The following is a 20,475-nucleotide window of genomic DNA, read 5'->3' as shown; positions in this document are numbered from 1 at the left end:
ATAGTCTACTAAGGCCTAAGGCACAAATTAGGATTGAAGCATGGAATCTCTGCACCATGTATGAAAAGCGGCCCTATTTCCCACTAAGGAAGATGGGGATAAGTAAAGTAAGGAAGTACATAGGGCTCTAAATGTGTGACCCTACAATATCTTGCCAACTATGTTTTACTGAAATCTAACCTGGTATCCTGGGTTGCCTTGGATTCCTTGTGGTCCCTGAGGAAGATAAGCAAATGAAACTTAGCGTATTTGTTAAGAAAAGCTTCAAAGAACCTGTACTAGATACATCAATAGATTAAAGGTCATTTTATTTTAATAAACTTGGATTGTTATTCAAGTTATTCTGTATTATTTCAACTGTGTTTGACCTTCCAAAATGACTGTTCAGCATTTTAGTGCCACTTCAAACACAATAAAACACTGATGAATGATTGTCATATGTAATAAAACACCAATGAATTATTGTCGTATGTAATAAAACACTAATGAATGATTGTCGTATGTAATAAAACACTAATGATTGTCTAATGATTGTTGTATGCTAAGCTAGGATTTAAGAGTCATACCGGTGGACCAACAGGACCACGGCGACCTGGTCCTCCCTGCAAACAAGCAAAACAAAGATTAGTAAGACAAATCTGGAAAAAAGTAGATAACAAAAAGATTCAAGCTGTCCATAGGAAATAAATATATATTTACATTGTTCTATATAAACCTGAGGCAAAGATCATGCTTTACATTTCTTCTAGGTTCAAACTTTAAGGCCAATAAGTTTCTTATACCATTTGGTAGTTGGTTAAAAAGAGATGGTACTGAACCCTGGAATAAACCTTTTTGCTTAAAAAAAATGGGGGAAATCAAGGATATCTCACCGGTTGTCCTTTTTGTATATTTCTTGTATCAAAATCCCCTCTGTACGGCTCGCCCTGTCAAAAGAAATAAACAAGTCTCAGTGATGAGTAAGTAAGTGTAGCTTATGACAAAAGATAACAAGAATCATTATCATTATTTGTAAAGGCAGCAGTATGAACAACATCTCTTGATCCACATTACTATTACCTAGTCATTAAGCAGATTCCATGTAGCAGAATCATTAAATAATCATCATCATTCTTCATTAACCTCTCAAAATTGCAACCAACATTTTTATAAAAATACTGTCATTATAAAGTTGGTATTATCAACACCATCATCATGGCACCATCATCACCGGCAACTTAATGAGCAGCAACAATATTGGCAGCAACATCAGCTACATCAGTAGCCACAGCACAATCATTATCACTTTCACCATCATCATTACCACCGACATCATCATCACCATTATCATCACCACCACCATCATCATTACCACCAACATCATCATCACCACCACCACCATCATCACCATTATCATCACCACCACCATCATCATTACCACCGACATCATCATCACCATTATCATCACCACCACCATCATCATTACCATCACCATCATTATCACCACTATCAACATCATCAATACCATCATCACTACCATTATCACCAACATCATCACTACCATCATCACCACCATCAACATCACTACCATCATCACTACCATCATCATTATCACCACCACCATCATCACCACCATCAACATCACTACCATCATCACCACCATCATCATCACCACCATCATCACCACCATCAACATCACTACCATCATCACCACCATCATCATCACTACCATCATCATTATCACCATCATCATTATCACCATCATCATTATCACTACCATTATCACCAACATCATCACCACCATCATCATTATCACCATCATCATTATCACCACCATCATCATCACCACCATCATCATCACCACCATCATCATCACCACCATCATCATCACCATTATCATCACCACCACCATCACTACCATCACCATCATTACCACCACTATCAACATCATCAATACCATCATCACTACCATTTTCACCAACATCATCACTACCATCATCACCACCATCATCATCACTACCATCATCACCACCATCATCATCATCACTACCATCATCACCACCATCATCATCACTACCATCATCATTATCACCACCATCATCATTATCACCACCATCATCATCACTACCATCATCACCACCATCATCATCATCACTACCATCATCATTATCACCACCATCATCATCACTACCATCATCATTATCACCATTATCAGCAACAGCAGAAGAAGCTACATCAGCATCAGCATCTTGAGCATCTACTTTTCTGGCACCCCTGAACTACAGTATTAACATGCTGCTGTATGAGTTACCTCTTCTCCTTTCAGTCCAGGTCGGCCAGGATCTCCAGGGTTCCCAGGAAGCCAGTTTCCATCAGGAAGACCACCTTCACCCTGCACAAACAAAAATATGCAAGCTTATTGGGGATAACTTATTTACCCATGAACAAGAATACACTTGTTTTAATCCAAAATAACTTTCAAAATCAGAATGCATGGAACAAAAATGTTGTGTGCAGCTCTAAGCAAATCAATTTGTACATTAAAATTTACCATGTTTGTCAAAAATGCAATTTTACATGTTTCACTAGAATTCATTTTTGTGATTTTCTTTTTTTTTTCTATAATAAGCCTTGAAAGTCTAAGTGTATCTTGAACAAAAATAGATAAAAGGCTACTGCCACTTGCCCTGCTTCCGTTGCATCCGCACAAGCCATAGAATCCCTTAGGTCCTTGGATACCAGGGATACCCTGTAAAAATTAAAAATCGACAGCTATTAATAAAATATAACTTAAATTGTTTAACATTATCATCATCATTGTATGCAAAGACTTCTTCTGACTCATCATGTCAAACCATTGAAAAGGTTAATTCATATATTTTTTTTGTAAATCAGTATTACACTAAGTAATTTTGTAATTGACTTTCATATATTTTCATGCAAATAATAAATTGTGAATTTATGAAGCAACTCGGTTATGAAATTTCACAATTTGCGCAAATATTTTTCCAAAAAAAAAAAAAAAAAACACTTTTCCATGGCAGTGGGCAAAATAATGCTTTAATTTGGATACCTACAGGGATAGCATTGATTCCAGGAAAACCAGGGACTCCAGTCATGCCAGGGTCACCAGCAGGCCCTGTAGGTCCTTGTACACCAGCTTCACCCTGTTGGCAATAACGGACTGAGTTTCTGTAGGATAATATTGAGATTCATCTCTTTTATCATCATTGTAGTAGTAGAGTAGTTCAGGGCCATAAGTTAGAAAACTGCTTTATGGCTTTCAATCCCCTGCAAGCGATGCCTGCGTGGGAGGTTACTTTACGTCTATGATGGACATAAATATAAAGATTGAAATTGAAAAAGAGACCCTCATAATGGGCCAATTTTGCCTAAAAAAATTCAAATATGTTTTCCCTTCTTTTATGGCAGGTGTACAGTAAGCATAGTTTTATTGGTAGTTTCCTGGTATTACGGAGCACAAGCACCAAAAACACAATGGAACAAGAGCCAAAAACAAAGACCTTAGAACGAGACAATGAAATAGAGAACAAAGGCATTGAGCACCAAAAACAAAGCTCTTCACAATACCAAGGAATACCAGTAGTTTCGTTTTATTGGTTTTTAAAAGACTTGTAGTACTTACAGTTTATATCATTGTTGTTGTTAGCATAGAACACCTAAATCACCCTTTACATACCTTGACTCCTTTTGGTCCCCGCAAACCATCTTTACCAGCCGGTCCCTGGAAAATAAAAGCAATTAAAAAGACACCAGGCTTGATGTACAGCCATCTTTTTATTATGTACCTTTATTACACTTAATTTTCACATCACTTTAATTTCACGAATTTTGCGATTTTAAAAGATTCGCGAAAATAAAGTGACACAAAAATTAAGTCTCACATTAATCTTAAACGCCACTATAACCTAAGAAGTGACAACAAACCGTATAGGCTTCGAAGACTCAATGAAATAAATGTCACTTTAAACAAAACTTTATGATAATAGTTTAGTGTGAGGATGAAAAATTCCATTGATCAGCTAATTCATTATCTGTTAATCTTTATTCACTCAGACGACTTTGCTAAAGGACGTCTTCGTTAACATACCCCGGAAATAAGTCTACATTAAAACGACTACCATTTCTAATTCAATTTTTTATCATTGGCATTTCTTCTATCTTACCTTGAATTTTGAGGTTTTTCTCGGGCGATTTCAACACAGACTGGAAGAGTGCCGAATCGAGCGAAGGAAGGCAAGCAACGAGGGGCGCGGTGCTGAAATTGTAAATGTTGAGCCCGCAATGAGCCAGTCACGTGATTATTACGTTTTCTATTTTTAGAGGTGGGACTTGCAAAGGCATAAAAAACACCATAAAACAAACATTCACGAATTCACACAAAAAAGATGCGACAAATAAAAAATGCGTTCGAAACAAAAACACGAAAAAAGCTCTTAATAAACAGGAGTAAACAGGACGGGTAAACAGTACAAGAAAATTCGAAAATTCTAATCGCAGACGGGGGGCCGGGGGGGGGGGGGGGGTTCTAGTCTAGACTAATACTCGGAAAGACAATCTTTCTAGGAGGAGGGGGGGGGGGACTAGCGACATTCCAGAGATTATAATCGAGCAAGTTAACTGACTGCAAAAACAAACAGAGTAGGTGAAACATCTGTTACCTCTCCATCAGATATTTAAATGGTTTGCACAGCCTAGCTGAAATAGGCGAGAATTTGATCTAATATGCAATTCAATCTTGGCTACGGCTGGAAGCGTGGTATGTTGGTGTTATCTCAAATTGTCTAAACCATAATCCTAGATAACCAGATACAATTTAATTGCATAAAAAATAAAGGTATAACAGTGCCACATAAATAATGCGACAATCTAAATCCATAATCCCTTGAGGGGCTCATTCCCAGCTCCTTTCGCTCCTTTCTACGCTATTATCAACAGCGAACAATGGTCGATAATTATGCGGCTCTTTCTTGTATTACAACGCTCTAGAAGCTACATTTGTACCTAAGTAAAAAATACACCCAAAGTGAGCTTTTCAAGCTACAGGGCTAAATATCGTTAAATAATTGACCGCGGAATGTGAGAGATTTATTGTTCTCAGCCATGGCGCTCAAAAGGGTCGTCTTGAGGACTCGTCTTTATACGCTCAAGTACCCTTTGGGCATAAGCCTTCTTCACCTCTCAAGTAATTCAATAGTAAGATTACAAGTTTTATCTCGATTTTTTCGCTTTTTGAGAGAAAGAATTCCATACATAAATGATAACTATTGATAGCTGTTGCCGCATCTTTCCGCATCTACGTAATAATTCGTCATTTTATAAAGGAAACACTAAAAATCACACTTCTAAACGCCACGTACGGCGCCGTTTATGATCATGAGGTATTTCAAAATACTTTTTTCCCAAAAATTAGTGTGTGTTTATTTTCCTCTCTGTAAACATTTTTAATGGGGGTGGAGCTTATAAGCTGACAGTTTACGTCATGCATCAGATCACGGGTAACTCAGGAAACTCGGATGAATAAAATTTATAAGGTGACAACATTTCGCTCTTGGATCCGCTCTAGCTTGTCTTAAATTCCGGGGGCGTAACCTGCTCAACACACCCCCTAAGGGGCATGCCATTTTCCTTATTACTAACCAGCTAACAACGCAATAGATGTTTCACTTTTTCTTTGAACTTAACCGGCGTAGCAAGCGTTTCTGCGGAGTTTCAGCGTAAACATAGAGCATGCTTTTTCTATAGTGTACAAAACAAAAGGTCAACAAACCATCGTGTTCAATAAAAAAAAATACATTCTAAAAAATATATGTTCTATTTTACAGCTATGTGCAGAGATAAAAGTTACTTGTATCTAAGTTTCTTATATGCGATGGAAAGAGTTCCAGTCCTAAACGGAAGAAGAGGCCTATAGCGATAACTGTCTTAGCGGGGCCTCATCAGAGAGGTTGTCCAATACTCCGAAAACTTGATGCATCGTATTGTCTGAAACAATCGAAGCCACGGGAACAAATCAGATAACGAGATAAGGTCCCCGAGGTGAAACAATTGATGGGAACACAATGCCGTGCATACATTTGGAGTATTGGGAAAGGAAAAAGGAAAGGAAGCTGGGCCGAATTTTGACATTTAGATTGTCCACCCCAAGCTCACAGTGTGTGATCACGTCACGTTGACCCTCTTAGCCTAAGTTCAAACGCCGTATTATCCATAAGCCGTATTCAATGCAAATGCTTGCAAATGAATCAAGTCGATTGTTTCATCTTCATTTGCAAGAATTTGCATTGAATACGGCTCAGGGATAATACGGCGTTTGAATTTAGCCTTGGTGTGTAGTATTAAAATGGGCTGTTATTTTTACCTTTAAATAAAACCTGGACAATCACAATAATACCCCCACTTTGTTGTTGTGTCCTCGATGTAGTCTGGATGAAATTGTATATTGGGACGAATTGGGACGAGCTGTTTGCGAGTACTCGCTCAGATAGGTTAGAATTTCATCCAGACTACATGGAAGACGCAACAAACAAGTACGAACAATATTATATAATATTTTCGAGATTTCATTTCATATGTTTACTACAAAAACGTGATCACACACACACCCTGTGAGCTTGGGGTACCTGTGGATAGCCTGGTAACTTGAGTACCGACTTGTGTTGTTATTGAGTGCTCGAATTTTTGCAACTTGCACCGCAACGATGCTTAATTTTTTTTTTTAGGTTGCAGAGGGATGATACACGCTCTCAATTGTTTTTTTTTTTTTAATCTGCAATTTGCAATGCGCCCGAATGGTAGTTTTGTTTACATCGTTCGCCTCATTGATGGTGATGCGCGCTGATTGGCTAGTTTCCTGAAATGCTTTTGCAGGTTGCATTGGCGAGTTATCCAAATACATGATACATAGGGCATTTTTTTTCTCGCGATGCTGCGAAAAGTAAAGTCCATTTCTATTTTTTTTTTGCCACTGGCAGCGCAACAAAAATTTCTGTTTCAGTGTAACTATAAACTGAAACCCAACAGAAACGTTTGCTACACCAGGCTACTTTGAATTAGTCTGAGCTCGTATTTGTAAAATGAACTCTTTCACAGGTTCGGGACTTTTCAAAGTTTTCTAATAGCTGCCAACCTTAAATTTGACTTTTATTCATTTAATTTTTTTCGATGGCATTAGCATCATGGCTAGGGGAGTTGGACCCTTAGAAGAAAATTGTTTTCTAACAAAAAGAAAAACACTGAAATATAAGATTTAAAAATGTCAAAATTGCAAAGAAAAGGATATTCCCGTCGGGACAAATATTTGGCAAACGAAAAAATCAAACCGACAGCATAGAGTACTGCAAGTTTTCTTCCTCTTAGCCTAAGTGTAAACGTCTTATTTAAATCCATGAGTCGTATTCAATTGAATACAAGCCGTATTCAATTGTATACGGCTCATGGAAAATACGACGTTTGTGCATCTACCTGTTTTGTTTTCCATTTCTTTAATGAATTTACATCCCCAAGGATAAAAGGCTGCCCGGAGCCCGACTGTCATCGTACTTCAGTTATTTTGTCACGCAGTTCTGTACAGGACCCGAAATGATCCCAGGACCCGAAACGATCCCAGGACCCGACATGATCCCCAAAAGTACCCCAAATGATCCTGGGACCCGAAACGATACCGAGGAGTCCCCGAAATTAACCCCAAGGAATTGCGGTAATGGACAAAGGGAAAGCAGAAGAAATACTTGCAATTCTTAAAGCATAATTAAGGGTTAACAGCGACTCAATTTCTAAACAACGCGACTTAAAAATATTAAATTCCAATACAATACTTCTATTTATTACATTGCCCGGCGTTAAACACATAAACAGAGTCCAAAACAAATACACAACTTTCAATTGCTACTGAAAGGAATACAGCATAAACATAGCACAGCTTTGCTCAGATCAACCAAACTCTGGACCTTCCATCACACTCTAAACATTTTGCGGTTCCGACATATGACTCTCATTTCCGGTAAACATCACCCCTAAAAATTAATATTCATTTGACAACCAAACATGTATTTCACCACGAAATTCTTGTTTACACGAGCGAATATTTACCGACACATTATATTTAGGCAGCCGGTTTGGCCGAGAAGATGGAACGACAAAAGCACACTGAGTAATACACTCGAACAACCAACCCATCTACTACCGATGCAAAATATTAAGAGGATGTGGCATTTGTTGAAAGCAATATTATGTGAGTTTTGAATTTCCTCATGTAGTCGTGCGTACACCCCGGCATGATAGGATAGGTCTTTCATTCGCCGAATAAAAACATGCGAAAAATAACCTTAACCCATTTCGCTTACTATGAAAAGCAGCATGTCCTATCCTTTCTTTTTGGCTTTTTATGTAAAAATGATTTATCCACACCGTGTTCTTCAAATTACTATCACAGGAATTGTTAGTTGACCCCAATTTCTGACTCAACCACTGTATTTCCCCCGCTGTCGTATATTAATATCTTAATACTATAGTTTTAGTTAATGTAAATTTCCTTTTAATAACATAAATAAAGCTAAATGTTTCAAATGTTTTTAAAACTGAAAGCCAATCCTTACACATTCCTTTTGTTGTCCATTACTGCAATTCCTTGGGGTTCATTTCGGGGACTCTTGGGGATCGTTTCGGGTCCCGGGATCAGTTGGGGAACTTTTGGGGATCGTTTCGGGTCCTGGGATCGTTTCGGGTCCTGGGATCATTTCGGGTCCTGTACAGTTCTTCCATGGGATATCGGTTGGTTTGTCATTTTCACGGTAAAAATGCAGTCACTCGAGTGAGACTCAAGCAACCTCGTTCCCAGGGTCTTCTGGGTAATTTTCAATATAGACGCCATATTGAAAAATACCCAGAAGACCCTTGGGACAAGGTTGAGACTCAAGCATGTCGGCCATTTTGAAAAGAGGGCGTTAAGGACTGGGGACCAGTCATAGTCTAAAACACAGCAAACCCACAGTTCCGACGAAAAGCCACCCCAGTCTGTTATTCTCATTGGTTTACCGCATCTCCTGTCTTTCCCTCCACTTCAAGGGTTCCTGGGTCTCCTGGCTCTCCCTGCTCGCCCTGAATAACACAGAAAAAAATGATTAATGAATGGAAATATTAATGAATATGAAAAAAATGGTAATGTTATGAACATTGAAAAATACAAAAAAGAACGTTGATTTAAATTGAACGGATTAGATAGTTTAGACAATTGTTTAGTTAAGTTACCACGGCTTCCTCTGTTTTGAGCACAGCCGCCCTTTTCCTATGATTAGACTGATAAGATTTATTGTAGTTTACGCATTTCCCTTTGAGTAAGAGTTTAGGAATGAGGCACGTCCTACTTTAGGACACGTCCCACCTACCTATAAATTATAGTACCTATTTAGCAATCTTTAAGAGTTGAGCAGAGAAACCGAAGAGAGAAGAGTTGAGTTGAGAGCCAGAGAAGCAGAGTTAGAGAAGTCAGAGTGGAGTTTTAAGAGTTACAAGCTTACTTGGAGTTGTATTTCTTTAAGCCCCGGAGACGAGATCAGACGTAAGTTGAATTTGTAAATATTGATTTAGCCTTTTTGCGATTTACAGAACTGCCTGTAGTCCCTTTTATCCTAAATTTGTGAATTGTTAATTACTTCATAGTTATCACCGCATGTGTTCGATAGTTGGACGAGTTGATTGTAATAAACGCTGTTAAATCAAGCTTGGATGACTGTTCTACACTGTGGTTGACACTAAAACGAGCCTACTGCACACTTCCCACAAGTCGCTGCTTTGGAACCGCTTACAGGTAAGGTATTAGGTGTTAAGACTCACCAATTCGCCCTTGTTTCCTTCCATTGCAGCAGGACCAGGGTCTCCCTGTGGAAAAGTATAGAACACAGGTAGCCCAAGAAATCCATTTGGACCTCCTTCAATCATGGTATCATATCAGCTTCAAAATATTTCTATTGCGTTTTGCAATAGAAAATCAGTTAGGGACTGCTGATAGGGTACACATGACTAAGAAAGTTCAAATGCATTGCATGGGCCACCTGTGAATACCACTACAACTAATAATACAACTTATTACTATTAACAGCCACTTTTTAACAGCCACATAACAATAAAGTTAAACAGATTGTCAACAATCATAGACCAGCCAAAATTCGGTGGCAAGCTAAAATTATGCACTACCAGCCACTCAAAAATAGAAATAAATAGATCATGAAGAAAGATTCCCATTAAATCCTTCCAGGGAACACCCTTCACGATCACCATCGTTATCACCACCACTGCCATCAGTATGACAGTCACTACTATCTTCATCCACATATGGTTTGTCATCTGTGTGTTCACCTGTGGTCCTTTGTTTCCAGCAGGCCCTTCTTCACCCTGCAAACAACAAGGAGGTCATCAAAGTAATCAGTTAACAATACTTACTGTTATCAATCAGTGCATTACACTTTATAATAATTTTAGGATGATAAACAGGATTATAATTTAAGTGTTGACAGTATTTCAGGAGGAGATCTCATCGGGGAATGGAAACAACATGAAAAGCATCAATATATAAAACATATGATAGAAGCTTAAACTTTTGTCAAATTCCTGTCTGGGGGAGGAGCAGGACAAGGGGGTTGTTGGACGAGGGGGCAGGACCCCAGGATGGTGGTTATGACCCACCTGCATGCCTCTTGGTCCTGGTACACCCTGAGGACAGCAGAAAGAGAATGTTAGTACATAGGGCTCCAGTGAGTGCCCCAGTGACCTCCCCAGTATGCCGGCTGGAGCCAAGTACTCCTGGTAGGGTCACCCATGCCGGACATGTCAAAAGGTAGGGGCTAGGCAAAGAGTGATCCCTTGGGACTCCAGGTTGATGGTTGGGCATGGGGCTAGCTCCCCCACTCCACAGGCCTATGTGTGGACTTTAGTTGAGTCACCAGTGGCAGTATGAACAACTCTAGTGAAAGCCTCAATGAGGAAGTTAGAGTTGAGAGGAATAGTGTACTCAGGCCTAAGGCACAGATTAGGATTGAAGCATGGAATCTCTGCACCATGTATGAAAAGCAGCACTATTTCCCACTAAGGAAGATGGGGATAAGTAAAGTAAGGAAGTACATAGGGCTCTAAATGTGTGACCCTACAATATCTTGCCAACTATGTTTTACTGAAATCTAACCTGGTATCCTGGGTTGCCTTGGATTCCTTGTGGTCCCCGAGGAAGATAAGCAAATAAAAACTTAGCGTATTTGTTAAGAAAAGCTTCAAAGAACCTGTACTAGATAAATCAATAGATTAAAGGTCATTTTATTTTAATAAACTTGGATTGTTATTCAAGTTATTCTGTATTATTTCAACTGTGTTTGACTTTCCAAAATGACTGTTCAGCATTTTAGTGCCACTTCAAACACAATAAAACACTGATGAATGATTGTCATATGTAATAAAACACTAATGAATGATTGTCGTATGTAATAAAACACTAATGATTGTCTAATGATTGTTGTATGCTAAGCTAGGATTTAAGAGTCCTACCGGTGGACCAACAGGACCACGGCGACCTGGTCCTGCCTGCAAACAAGCAAAACAAAGATTAGTAAGACAAATCTGAAAAAAAGTAGATAACAAAAAGATTCAAGCTGTCCATAGGAAATAAATATATATTTTCACATTGTTCTATATAAACTTGAGGCAAAGATCATGCTTTACATTTCTTCTAGGTTTAAACTTTAAGGGTCTTAAAAAATACGATTGGCCAATAAGTTTCTTATACCATTTGGTAGTTGGTTAAAAAGAGATGGTACTGAACCCTGGAATAAATCTTTTTGCTTGAAAAAATGGGGGGAAATCAAGGATATCTCACCGGTTGTCCTTTTTGTATATTCCTTGTATCAAAATCCCCTCTGTACGGCTCGCACTGTCAAAAGAAATAAACAAGTCTCATTATTTGCAATGGCAGCAGTATGAACAACATCTCTTGATCCACATCACTATTACTCACATCACTATTAGCCATTAAGCAGATTCCATGTAGCAGAATCATTAAATCATCATCATTCTTCATTAACCTCTCAAAATTTCAACCAACATTTTTATAAAAATACTGTCATTATAAAGTTGGTATTATCAACACCATCATCATGGCACCATCATCACCGGCAACTTAATGAGCAGCAACAATATTGGCAGCAACATCAGCTACATCAGTAGCCACAGCACAATCATTATCACTTTCACCATCATCATTACCACCGACATCATCATCACCACCATCACCATCATCACCATTATCATCACAACCACAATCATCATTACCACCACCATCATCATTAGCATCACTACCATCATCAGCACCATTATCACCACCATCATCATCATTACCACCACCATCATCATCATTATCATCACCACCATCATCATCATTTTCATCACCACTATCATCATCACTACCATCATCATCATTTTCATCGCTACTATCATGAGCACCATTATCATCACTGCCATCATCATCATTATCATCACTATCAACATCAACACCACCATCATCATCACCACCACCATCATCACTACCATCACCATTACCACTATCAACATCATCACTACCATTATCACCAACATCATCACTACCATCATCACCACCATCATCATCACTACCATCATCACCACCATCATCATCACCACCATCATCATTATCACCATTATCAGCAACAGCAGAAGAAGCTACATCAGCATCAGCATCTTGAGCATCTACTTTTCTGGCACCCCTGAACTACAGTATTAACATGCTGCTGTATGAGTTACCTCTTCTCCTTTCAGTCCAGGTCGGCCAGGATCTCCAGGGTTCCCAGGAAGCCCGTTTCCACCAGGAAGACCACCTTCACCCTGCACAAACAAAAATATGCAAGCTTATTGGGGATAACTTATTTACCCATGAACAAGAATACACTTGTTTTAATCCAAAATAACTTTCAAAATCAGAATGCATGGAACAAAAATGTTGTGTGCAGCTCTAAGCAAATCAATTTGTACATTAAAATTTACCATGTTTGTCAAAAATGCAATTTTACATATTTCATTGGAATTCATTTTTGTCATTTTCTTTTTTTTTCTATAATGAGCCTTGAAAGTCTAAGTGTATCTTGAACAAAAATAGATAAAAGGCTACTGCCACTTGCCCTGCTTCCGTTGCATCCGCATAAGCCATAGAATCCCTTAGGCCCTTGGATACCAGGGATACCCTGTAAAAATTAAAAATCGACAGCTATTAATAAAATATAACTTAAATTGTTTAACATTATCATCATCATTGTATGCAAAGACTTCTTCTGACTCATCATTTCAAACCATTGAAAAGGTTAATTCATATTTTTTTTTTGTAAATCAGTATTACACTAAGCAATTTTGTAATTGACTTTCATATATTTTCATGCAAATAATAAATTGTGAATCTATGAAGCAACTCGGTTATGAAATTTCACAATTTGCGCAAATATTTTTCCCAAAAAAAAACTTTTCATGGCAGTGTCCAGGCAAAATAATGCTTTAATTTGGATACCTACAGGGATAGCATTGATTCCAGGAAAACCAGGGACTCCAGTCATGCCAGGGTCACCAGCAGGCCCTGTAGGTCCTTGTACACCAGCTTCACCCTGTTGGCAATAACGGACTGAGTTTCTGTAGGATAATATTGAGATTCATCTCTTTTATCATCATTGTAGTAGTAGAGTAGTTCAGGGCCATAAGTTAGAAAACTGCTTTATGGCTTTCAATCCCCTGCAAGCGATGCCTGCGTGGGAGGTTACTTTACATCTATGATGGACATAAATATAAAGATTGAAATTGAAAAAGAGACCCTCATAGGGCCAATTTTGCCTAAAAAAATTCAAATATGTTTTCCCTTCTTTTATGGCAGGTGTACAGTAAGCATAGTTTTATTGGTAGTTTCCTGGTATTACGGAGCACAAGCACCAAAAACACAATGGAACAAGAGCCAAAAACAAAGACCTTAGAACGAGACAATGAAATAGAGAACAAAGACATTGAGCACCAAAAACAAAGCTCTCCACAATACCAAGGAATACCAGTAGTTTCGTTTTATTGGTTTTTAAAAGACTTGTAGTACTTACAGTTTATATCATTGTTGTTGTTAGCATAGAACACCTAAATCACCCTTTACATACCTTGACTCCTTTTGGTCCCCGCAAACCATCTTTACCAGCCGGTCCCTGGAAAATAAAAGCAATTAAAAAGACACCAGGCTTGATGTACAGCCATCTTTTTATTATGTACCTTTATTACACTTAATTTTCACATCACTTTAATTTCACGAATTTTGCGATTTTAAAAGATTCGCGAAAATAAAGTGACACAAAAATTAAGTCTCACATTTAAATACAAGAATTAATACAAGAAATAACAGACTCTGAGAATGCCTAGGTATTCTATCTCACCGAATTGCAGAGAAAAGGAACTTTTTAAGAGTCTGCACGATGCATCTTGAATGAACTCCAAATTCACCGTCTCCCAGACGTCTTCCTGTTCAATTATTTATATAACATTTAGATAACTGAACATTAGATAACTTAACAGATAACAGGGCACCACCCCATGAGTAGCATTGTGATAATGAGCCTTGAAGAGAAGCTAAAAGGATAAAAACAGGTTGCGAACGAAGTAAAGAAGTGCAGAGGGAAATTTTTTTGTGAAATTGTACTAGCTCGGGGTACCCATAACCAAATATGGCGCGACGAACCATGTATGGATGCTATGATTGACAAGCTCGCGCAATCTAAAAATAGCTTTCATGGAGGACATCATGGGATTTGTTCTCTTATATCATGGTCTCTTGTTTTCACCCTTTCTATGTTGCCTCTACCTTTGCTGGTACCCTCTTGTCCCAAATCCTCAACACACCCACCCCTTCTGGGGGGTGCTTGTTCCCTGTTGAGAATCTTGCCATCCTTTTAGATCCCAGAAGGGGCACACCTGGAGAAAAATACTTGGTTGTTAAAAATGTGACACTTTATGCATGTATTTAAAAAAAATATTCTACAGCAGGCCTGTAGCTAGGATTTTTAGCAGGGGGGGAGGTCATATACCCGTTTTCAGTAGCGGACTTTTTTCTCCTAGGTTGCTCACACTAGCTTCCATCACAGTAGCTTCATTTATACACGAGGGGCCCTTGACCTATGTGATAGATTAAGGTGTCAGCACCCTTGACCACAGAGTTTTCCCTTAACGTAATTATATATAGATTTGAGTTAAATTTTAAATTGAGGGGGGAGGATGGCAAATTCTTTCTTAATATATTTTAGGAAGCCTTTTTGTTTATTGCAGCTATGGCTCGGGATTTATTCTTTGGAACTTTGAGAATAATTTCTGCCCAACAGTAAGGTATGTGTCCTGTTGTTTTTCCAATTATGATATTTAAAGCTCAGGTACATATATCCAAAAAAATGGATGAATTGAATATGCAAATAAAATGTAATGGAAAATTCCCTGAGTTGATTTATTATGTTTGGAAACCCCCTTTCTTGTACCCCCTCAATCTGCTGCACCACTAAGGTTGGCCATTTCTTCTGCCATTTTTTATTATCTGCCACGTTTTTGCCAAGTTGCTGTACACACTAATAATTTTTCAATTTAGGGATCTCCGAACCAAATCAATTATCCCTTTACAACCACTCACTCAACTGCATGCGATCTGGCATCTCCTGGCTGGCATAGGCTCCTACTACCATATTCTCTACAGGTAGGGGCTATGGCACATTTAAACATTGAAGGCTGATTCCCGGGGGAGGGACTCTCCATAAAAGTATATGAGGGCGATCGTCCTATCTTTAAGAATATAAAACTCTATCAACTAGGTGTTCAAAGATTCTTCCGATTCTGCTATCATTTGAGGGTTTCCTATCAAATAAAAACTGGACTCAAAAGTCGTCGCAATATGATTGTGCTCAATGGCAGTGGCTTAAGACCACAATAAAATTCTCAAAAAATAAAAATATGTTTCCGGTGCTATGCTATTAGGTTTAGAAATTGCTTTAACCACACCTAATACTTTAAGATCGCTGTTGACCACACCTTCATTGCTTTGCCCTTAGGGTAAATTGATTTAAGTGGTGATCACCCCCGTCTGTTTTTTATGGAAGTCCCCACAACAACAATATCAATTACATTTTAATACAATAACAATTATTAATTACCTTGCGGAAATCTGTTTGCATGACGTCTACTGCTTGCAAGCTCGGGTCTTTTGTTTAGAGTTGGGAGGTCCCGTCTACAGATTCAAAGCGATGCATCAGTTAATTCACTATATAAAGTATACATATTTTATATATGCCTTGTATGTCGAGGTAATCGTATATGAACTGTAATAAAAATGGACTTGGAAATCAGTTCTAGCGTGATTCCGTTTTAGATGGGTTCTACATGATATATGTAACAGTATTAGTTGCTGAAATGCTGAGAATGCATATTGACCTATCTAGCAGATTGTTGAAAGATTTTAAAGGCCTTATAGTGCCTCCTGTTTACTTCTGCTAAGATTGGACATCTTAATTGTTCTTGACAGCTTTGATCTGAGGATGCGTTGTCGGGGCAAGCATACAGCAGTAAAGGTACACCAATGATATATTAGACTGCATCAGTAGAGCAGTGCATGCATGCATCAGTTGATTCACTAATTTAATATACTTAAAATAGCCTATACATACTTTGCATTATTAAATAAAGTTTCTCCACATTTTATAAATATTTTTTTCCATTTCACGAAAGTTTATGCCCCTTTTCAATGTTGTCTTTAGTTTGCTTGGAATTGGCTCCCTTTCATTTATCCTACTGAGCGAAACTTGGATGAGAAACTTTGTGAAACTGTTGTTGTTGTCAATGGGAAGGGCGCACATAGTGTCTCATTAAGGTACAAAAACGTTTGGCTCAATTTTGCTGCATAGAATAATCTAACCGACTTCCTGCCAACCTAACCGACTTCCTAACCGACTTCCTGCCAACTACATACCTGCCTACTGACTACATACCCACACACCTAACCGACTTCCTGCCAACTACATACATACCTACTGACTACATACCCACACACCTAACCGACTTCCTATCAATTACATACATACCTACTGACTACATACCCACACACCTAACCGACTACCTGCCAACTACATACATACCTACTGACTACATACCCACACACCTAACCGACTTCCTGCCAACTACATACCTGCCTACTGACTACATACCCACACACCTAACCGACTACCTGCCAACTACATACATACCTACTGACTACATACCCACACACCTAACCGACTTCCTGCCAACTACATACCTGCCTACTGACTACATACCCACACACCTAACCGACTTCCTGCCAACTACATACATACCTACTGACTACATACCCACACACCTTACCGACTACCTGCCAACTCCATACCTGCCTACTGACTACATACCCACACACCTAACCGACTTCCTGCCAACTACATACATACCTACTGACTACATACCCACACACCTAACCGACTTCCTGCCAACTACATACATACCTACTGACTACATACCAACACACTCAACCGACTTCCTGCAAACTACATACATACCTACTGACTACATACCCACACACCTAACCGACTACCTGCCAACTACATACATACCTACTGACTACATACCCACACACCTAACCGACTTCCTGCCAACTACATACCTGCCTACTGACTACATACCCACACACCTAACCGACTTCCTGCCAACTACATACATACCTACTGACTACATACCCACACACCTAACCGACTTCCTGCCAACTACATACATACCTACTGACTACATACCAACACACCTAACCGACTTCCTGCCAACTCCATACATACCTACTGACCACATACCCACACACCTAACCGACTTCCTGCCAACTACATACATACCTACTGACTACATACCCACACACCTAACCGACTACCTGCCAACTCCATACCTGCCTACTGACTACATACCCACACACCTAACCGACTTCCTGCCAACTACATACATACCTACTGACTACATACCAACACACTTAACCGACTACCTGCCAACTCCATACCTGCCTACTGACTACATACCCACACACCTAACCGACTTCCTGCCAACTACATACATACCTACTGACTACATACCAACACACTCAACCGACTTCCTGCAAACTACATACATACCTACTGACTACATACCAACACACCTAACCGACTACCTGCCAACTACATACATACCTACTGACTACATACCCACACACCAAACCGACTTCCTGCCAACTACATACATACCTACTGACTACATACCCACACATCTAACCGACTACCTGCCAACTACATACATACCTACTGACTACATACCCACACATCTAACCGACTACCTGCCAACTACATACATACCTACTGACTACATACCAACACACTTAACCGACTTCCTGCCAACTACATACATACCTACTGACTACATACCCACACACCAAACCGACTTCCTGCCAACTACATACATACCTGCTGACTACATACCCACACACCTAACCGACTACCTGCCAACAACATGCATACCTACTGACTACATACCAACACACTCAACCGACTTCCTGCAAACTACATATACATACCTGCTGACTTTATACCCACACACCTAACCGACTTCCTGCAAACGGTATACATACCTACTGACTAAATACCCACCCATCTAACCGACCGAAGCCTACATACCCACTTATGTAAGTACATAGAGTTGCTCCCTCCCTACCTATTAACGTACGTATCTTATCAGTAACCTGCCTATTTTTGTAACTGTATACACGTTGTTCGATTTCAGTTGATGTGGGACTGGTTGCCGTACATCCACCTGACCAATGCAAAGCTAAAATCAGACATGACTTTGGTCCACAAGAAGGGTGGAATTTCATCTTCGACGTCCTCCCTGTTCCAGCTGTTATTTGCCGCTGACTATAGTAACAATAACACTAGAGGGCAGTAGGTTAAAAGGGACTAAGGAACAAGTTGACAGCGGTTAACTCTACAACCCGCAATTTGAGAAAAGTAAGAAGTCAGCCTAAATAATGTCACATTAGTTTTTACGGTTCTCTGGTCATGGCCTTGATGAATTTAAATAAAAAAATCAAAGAATTTCAAACATTCGTGGAAAACTAGAACTCCGTGTGTAAACTAAACCTGCAACTTATGATGTAGTTCCCTCGACTCGGATAGCAAAGGAATCAATCTGCACTATACGCTAAACGCCATTAATAAAAGTAGGATGGTAGTACTCACTCATGTTAGGTAAGGATCGAAATGAAGTTGTGCAAAAATGTGATTATAATTTGCTTAACAATTGGCTCTCCTTTTCGGGGTTTTGTTGTGAAACAATGAGAGCCAATAATGTGTGACATATTTTAATGTTTTCTAAATATTTAACAGTAGCAGTTTTTTTATAAAGCAGCTAGGCTGATCAAAAAAGATCTAGTATATAATATTATAATTGGTAAAGCTGGGTTATTGGTTTTATCGATACTGAGTTTTGTAAACATAGGTATTTAATTATAATGCAGTATCATTGATGTTTTTAGTTGACTAGAAGTCGGCGCTGATATGGGAAAGGCGTTTTTAGTACTAAAGAGCCTGTATGTATTTATAGAAAATAATGATCTATTCATGAAAACATCAGGCGCTTATTGTAACTGGCTTAATATGACTAATAATCAAGCGCTCGTACTTGAAATGTTTTAAACGTCCGATGAATTACAACTGTATTCTGATGATGTGTGGTAGTGTATGAACTACAACTAATTTTGTAACCATGGGCACATAATCTCCACTTGGCGCGAGTCTTTGTTTTGCCACATTTATTCACGTCTGTGAACCCAAAAATGCAGCAGTATCGATTTTTCGTGGCAAGATACAGCTATACAGGGCCGCTGTACTGTAAAAAAAGATGTATTGATATCCCCCTGGCCTAGAGATGAATCTTGGCCAATAACTTCCCTGCCCTCAAAGGTGTGCGTCCAAGGAAATTTAAGTTGTCAATATTTGAGTGTTAAGTGCTGTTTGTATATCTAATTTTGTAACCATAGGCACATAATTTTGAATAAAATGACAATAGAATTTACGTATTGTGTGGGTGTTACATTATAAGACCCCACTCACCCAAAAGTATAAGATCCTCCTCTTAACATAGAATAAGATCCTCCTCTCCCCAAAGGATAAGATCCTCCTCTCTCCACAGAATACGATCCTCCTCTCCCGATAGAATAAGATCCTCCTCTCACCATAAAATACGATCCTCCTCTCCCGATAGAATAAGATCCTCCTCTCTCCACAGAATACGATCCTCCTCTCCCGATAGAATAAGATCCTCCTCTCACCATAAAATACGATCCTCCTCTCACCATAAAATACGATCCTTTTCTCCCGATAGAATAAGATCCTCCTCTCACCATAAAAT

The 20,475-nt window shown here is 39.0% G+C and overlaps 1 protein-coding gene and 2 long non-coding RNA genes across 3 annotated transcripts in view; 2 read left to right on the top strand and 1 right to left on the bottom strand.

The window, feature by feature from the left end:
* Window positions 1-20,475, bottom strand: part of LOC116609797 (collagen alpha-1(I) chain-like) — a 41,661-nt gene that overhangs the window by 18,565 nt on the left and 2,621 nt on the right. The window contains exons 3-18 of the mRNA XM_048731960.1: window positions 12,802-12,882; window positions 11,864-11,917; window positions 11,536-11,571; window positions 11,180-11,215; window positions 10,684-10,710; window positions 10,357-10,392; window positions 9,835-9,879; window positions 9,037-9,099; window positions 4,167-4,258; window positions 3,680-3,724; window positions 3,057-3,171; window positions 2,666-2,728; window positions 2,291-2,371; window positions 873-926; window positions 567-602; window positions 181-216 (exon numbers count right to left, since the gene is read on the bottom strand). Of these exons, the coding sequence (XP_048587917.1) occupies window positions 181-216; window positions 567-602; window positions 873-926; window positions 2,291-2,371; window positions 2,666-2,728; window positions 3,057-3,171; window positions 3,680-3,724; window positions 4,167-4,258; window positions 9,037-9,099; window positions 9,835-9,879; window positions 10,357-10,392; window positions 10,684-10,689 (672 nt within the window). The 5' untranslated portion in view covers window positions 10,690-10,710; window positions 11,180-11,215; window positions 11,536-11,571; window positions 11,864-11,917; window positions 12,802-12,882. The remainder of the gene's footprint in view (window positions 1-180; window positions 217-566; window positions 603-872; window positions 927-2,290; window positions 2,372-2,665; window positions 2,729-3,056; window positions 3,172-3,679; window positions 3,725-4,166; window positions 4,259-9,036; window positions 9,100-9,834; window positions 9,880-10,356; window positions 10,393-10,683; window positions 10,711-11,179; window positions 11,216-11,535; window positions 11,572-11,863; window positions 11,918-12,801; window positions 12,883-20,475) is intronic.
* LOC125572125 lies at window positions 9,172-9,720 on the top strand. The gene is made up of 2 exons (XR_007313590.1): window positions 9,172-9,559; window positions 9,661-9,720. It is a non-coding gene; the product is annotated as an uncharacterized LOC125572125 (long non-coding RNA).
* On the top strand, window positions 15,251-20,139 carry LOC125572124. The gene is made up of 4 exons (XR_007313589.1): window positions 15,251-15,393; window positions 15,647-15,751; window positions 16,574-16,619; window positions 18,850-20,139. It is a non-coding gene; the product is annotated as an uncharacterized LOC125572124 (long non-coding RNA).

This window comes from Nematostella vectensis, chromosome 9, assembly GCF_932526225.1.
Source record: "Nematostella vectensis chromosome 9, jaNemVect1.1, whole genome shotgun sequence".
NCBI classification, from domain to species: Eukaryota; Metazoa; Cnidaria; class Anthozoa; order Actiniaria; family Edwardsiidae; genus Nematostella; species Nematostella vectensis.
This window is presented reverse-complemented; position numbering and strand designations above follow the sequence as displayed.